General features: G+C 34.7%; 2 protein-coding genes across 2 annotated transcripts; both read left to right on the top strand.

Annotated features, from left to right (window-relative positions):
* The first annotated feature begins 1,817 nt into the window (after positions 1-1,817).
* LOC117915191 (protein FAR1-RELATED SEQUENCE 5-like) lies at positions 1,818-2,480 on the top strand. The gene has a single exon (XM_034830758.1). It carries the CDS (start codon positions 1,818-1,820, stop codon positions 2,478-2,480), a length of 663 nt encoding a protein of 220 aa, XP_034686649.1.
* A 49-nt stretch (positions 2,481-2,529) lies between these two features.
* Positions 2,530-3,834, top strand: LOC117915190 (protein FAR1-RELATED SEQUENCE 5-like). Its single transcript, XM_034830757.1, has one exon. It carries the CDS (start codon positions 2,530-2,532, stop codon positions 3,832-3,834), a length of 1,305 nt encoding a protein of 434 aa, XP_034686648.1.
* The last annotated feature ends 514 nt before the right edge of the window (positions 3,835-4,348 follow it).

Below are 4,348 nucleotides of genomic sequence, written 5' to 3'. Positions count from 1 at the left end.
CATTATTCATATATAAAAAAAAGGATAGTAATTTAATATGAAAATTAAATAATTTCAACTACCAAATTACAAAATATGTAAGATGTATTTTGATGAATCAAATTTCAAGATCAAGTTCAAAACTTTTTGAGAGAGAAAATTTAAAATTTGTATTATATGAAGAAGATGAAGGATTTCAAGTGATTACAAGTGTCAAAGGTAATTTTGATATTTTTTTATCCAAATATAATTGTTGTAGGAAGAAATGTGATGTTAAATAACGATTTTAGAATTTTTTATGAGTTTATTATAAAATTTTGTTATCAAATTGTTATTAATATTTTTATATAATTTTTTTTTTTGTTCATAGATTAAATTTGAAGATGAAGCTTTATATGTCTTGAAGGATGTCAAGTGATTACAAGTGTTAAAAGGTAACATTTGATTTATTTTTTTTCCATTTACATATAACTATTGTAGGTAGAAATGTCATGTTAAATGACATTTAAATATGTAATGATTTATAATATCTAGATTTTTTAATTTTTTTCTGAGTTATTTTTAATCAAATTGAGAGCATTTAGTAATTTGTTATGAAATTGTCATCAATATTTTGTAAGAGAGGGTACGAACTTTCTAAGAGAGGGTACGAACTTTCTAAGAGGGTACGAACTTTCTAAGAGGGTACGAACTTTCTAAGAGAGGGTACGAACTTTCTAAGAGGGTACGAACTTTTAAGAGTACGTTCTAGAGTACGAACTTTCTAAGAAGGTACGAACTTTCTAAGAGAGGGTACGAACTTTCTAAGAGAGGGTACGAACTTTCTAAGAGTACGAACTTTCTAAGAGGTACGAACTTTCTAAGAGGGTACGAACTTTCTAAGAGGGTACGAACTTTCTAAGAGGTACGAACTTTCTAAGAGGTACGAACTTTCTAAGAGAGGGTACGAACTTTCTAAGAGAGGTACGAATTTCTAAGAGGTACGAACTTTCTAAGAGGGTACGAACTTTCTAAGAGAGGGTACGAACTTTCTAAGAGGGTAGAACTTTCTAAGAGGGTACGAACTTTCTAAGAGAGGGTACGAACTTTCTAAAAGGTACGAACTTTTAAGAGGGTACGAACTTTCTAAGAGGGGTACGAACTTTCTAAGAAGGTACGAACTTTCTAAGAGGGTACGAACTTTCTAAGAGGGTACGAACTTTCTAAGAGAGGTACGAACTTCTAAGAGGTACGAACTTTCTAAGAGAGGTACGAACTTTCTAAGAAGGGTACGAACTTTCTAAGAAGGTACGAACTTTCTAAGAAGGTACGAACTTTCTAAGAGGGTACGAACTTTCTAAGAGGGTACGAACTTTCTAAGAGATGGTACGAACTTTCTAAGAGAGGGTACGAACTTTCTAAGAGAGGTACGAACTTTCTAAGAGGGTACAACTTTCTAAGAGGGTACGAACTTTCTAAGAGAGGGTACGAACTTTCTAAGAGAGGGTACGAACTTTCTAAGAGAGGGTACGAACTTTCTAAGAGAGGTACGAACTTTCTAAGAGTGGGTACGAACTTTCTAAGAGAGGTACGAACTTTCTAAGAAGGTACGAACTTTCTAAGAGGGTACGAACTTTCTAAGAAGGTACGAACTTTCTAAGAAGGGTACGAACTTTCTAAGAGAGGTACGAACTTTCTAAGAGAGGGTACGAACTTTCTAAGAGAGGTACGAACTTTCTAAGAGAGGGTACGAACTTTCTAAGAGGTACGAACTTTCTAAGAGTAGAACTAAGATACAACTAGATAATGTAATTTTCTAACTACTCTATCTTTTATATTTCAGTTTCTTCATAGATACGATGGACAAAGGCAAAGGAAAGGAATTTATCATTGATTTGAACGATGAAGACTTTGATTACCAATATGATAGCATTGTTAAAACTGAGTCTGATGAAGAGGCCATTCTAGTTTCGGACAAGATTTTTAATGATTTAACTGTTGAAGATGTATGGAAGATGGAGTTTAGCTCAGTAGAGGAGGCAGAAGAATTTTATAATTTATTTGCTAAAGTTACCGGATTCAGTGTTAGAAAGGATGATGTGAAACGAGATAAAAATCAAAATATAGTATCTCGTAAGTGGGTTTGTTCGAAAGAAGGATATCGACATAGAGTGTGTTTAGAGAATGAAAATCGAAAACGAGAACCTAAGGCAGTAACTCGAGTTGGTTGTGAGGCAACATTTCGGATTGGGTTTAATAAACAAATGAACAAGTGGGTTGTGAAAGAGTTTATGGCTGATCATAATCATCCTTTGGTGGAACAAAAAAATGTCCAATTCCTTCGATCCCATAGGGTCATTAAAAATGCAGATAAAGCTCAATTGAATGCAATGCGAGGTGTTGGCATGGGAACTAGCCAAATTATGGATTACATGGTGCAACAATCAGGTGGATATAAAATGTTGGCTTCACAAAAAAAGATCTATATAACCATGTTGATGCTGATCGTAGAGTTCATCTAAGAGATGGTGATGCAGAGGGTGCTCTGGCTATTTGTGTGGAAAGTCTGAAATGGATCCATCATTTTATTACAAGTACAATGTTGATGAAGACAACCGTCTAGCAAACCTGTTTTGGGCAGATTCTACTAGTAAATTGGATTACAGTTGTTTTGGAGATGTGTTAGCATTTGATACAACTTATCGGACTAATGCTTATAAAAAACCGTTGGTCATACTAGTTGGCATTAACCATCACCATCAAACTATAGTGTTTGGATGTGCATTATTGGTAGATGAGAGTGTTAGCACTTATACTTGGGTCTTGGAGACTTTTTTGGATGCAATGAATAACAAGAAGCCTCTTTCTGTTATTACTGATGGGGATAAAGCAATGCGTAAAGCCATTAAGAGGATATTTCCAGACTCTTGTCATCGATTATGTGCTTGGCATATTCAACGCAATGCATTCACTAATGTCCATGTCAAAGATTTTACTAATCATTTTTCTAAGTGCATGTTCATGGAAGGCACCGTTGAAGAATTTGAATGTGCATGGAATGACATGTTGGAAATGTTTAATCTTCATGGACATAAGTGGGTGACAGATATATATGCTAAGCGTTCTAGATGGGCAGAGGCTTATTTAAGGGGGCATTTCTTTGCTGGTATGAAAAGCACACAAAGGTGTGAGAGCATGAATGCATACTTGAATCGTTTCCTTAAAACTCGTTTGAAGCTGTTTGAGTTTGTCAAGCATTTTGATAGAGCACTCTCACGTATTCGTCATAATGAGGCAAAGGCAGAGTTTGAGACACACCATTCTTCAGCTGTTCTAACAACCAAACTCTATGCACTTGAGAAATATGCAGGGACTGTTTTCACAAGGCAATCTTTTCTAAAATTTAGGGATGAGATGAAGAATGCAGAATTGTTTTTCCCTGTCAGTACAGAAAATCATGGAGGTTATCGTGTCCATACATTGACCAAGTTTAGAAGCCCTGACAAGATTTGGAAAGTATGTTATGGTAATAGTGATCGGTCTATGAAATGTACTTGTATGATGTTTGAGTCAGTTGGTTTTCCATGTCCCCACATGATTGTTGTAATGAAGATAGAACACCTTGAAGAAATACCTGAGACTTGTATTATGAAAAGGTGGTCTAAGTTAGCAAAGGAAACGGTCCAAGTTCATCATGACAATGAAAGTCAAGGTGATGCGACTAACATCATACGATATGGTGCACTCAGCTCTATGTGCTCACGGATGTCTTATTTGCATCTCAATCGGAAAAAGCTTTTAAAGAGGCTAGATGTGAAATACAAAGACTCACTTGTCAAATGGAAGAACTTTGTAAAAATTCAGGGAAGAAAGTGAACGAGAAGATTTGAAAGCTACAAAACACCATGTTCGAGATCCTATCATTGTGAAGACGAAAGGTAATCCGGGTAACTTAAAAGACAAATTTAAGAAACCAAGGCATTGTGGGAAATGTAAGAAAGTAGGACACACTGTTCGAAAATGCCCAGAGTTCGTCAACACTCACAATGCATTTATCAACATTGAAGATTCAATTGAAGATATGGTATGTTCAAACACACATTCACTAAATTCATTAATTATTCACTTTATAGTTATTTTTATTTGGTTAAATTGGTTGAAATAAAAAATTGAATTCTTTATATTAATACAGGGGGACATGCCTTCATTACTAAATCACAACATGGAAGGTGGATCAAGACACGAGACAAATGAATTTTCTCAAAATGTAAGTTTAACATTTTTTAAGTAATTTTTATTATGATGTGAAAAATATTACTTATTAGAGTAATTGAAAAATTAAATCATATTACAGACAACACTTGGCACATTTCAGAATGGTCCAGAAACA

This window comes from Vitis riparia, chromosome 5, assembly GCF_004353265.1.
Source record: "Vitis riparia cultivar Riparia Gloire de Montpellier isolate 1030 chromosome 5, EGFV_Vit.rip_1.0, whole genome shotgun sequence".
Classification (NCBI taxonomy): domain Eukaryota; kingdom Viridiplantae; phylum Streptophyta; class Magnoliopsida; order Vitales; family Vitaceae; genus Vitis; species Vitis riparia.
This window is presented reverse-complemented; position numbering and strand designations above follow the sequence as displayed.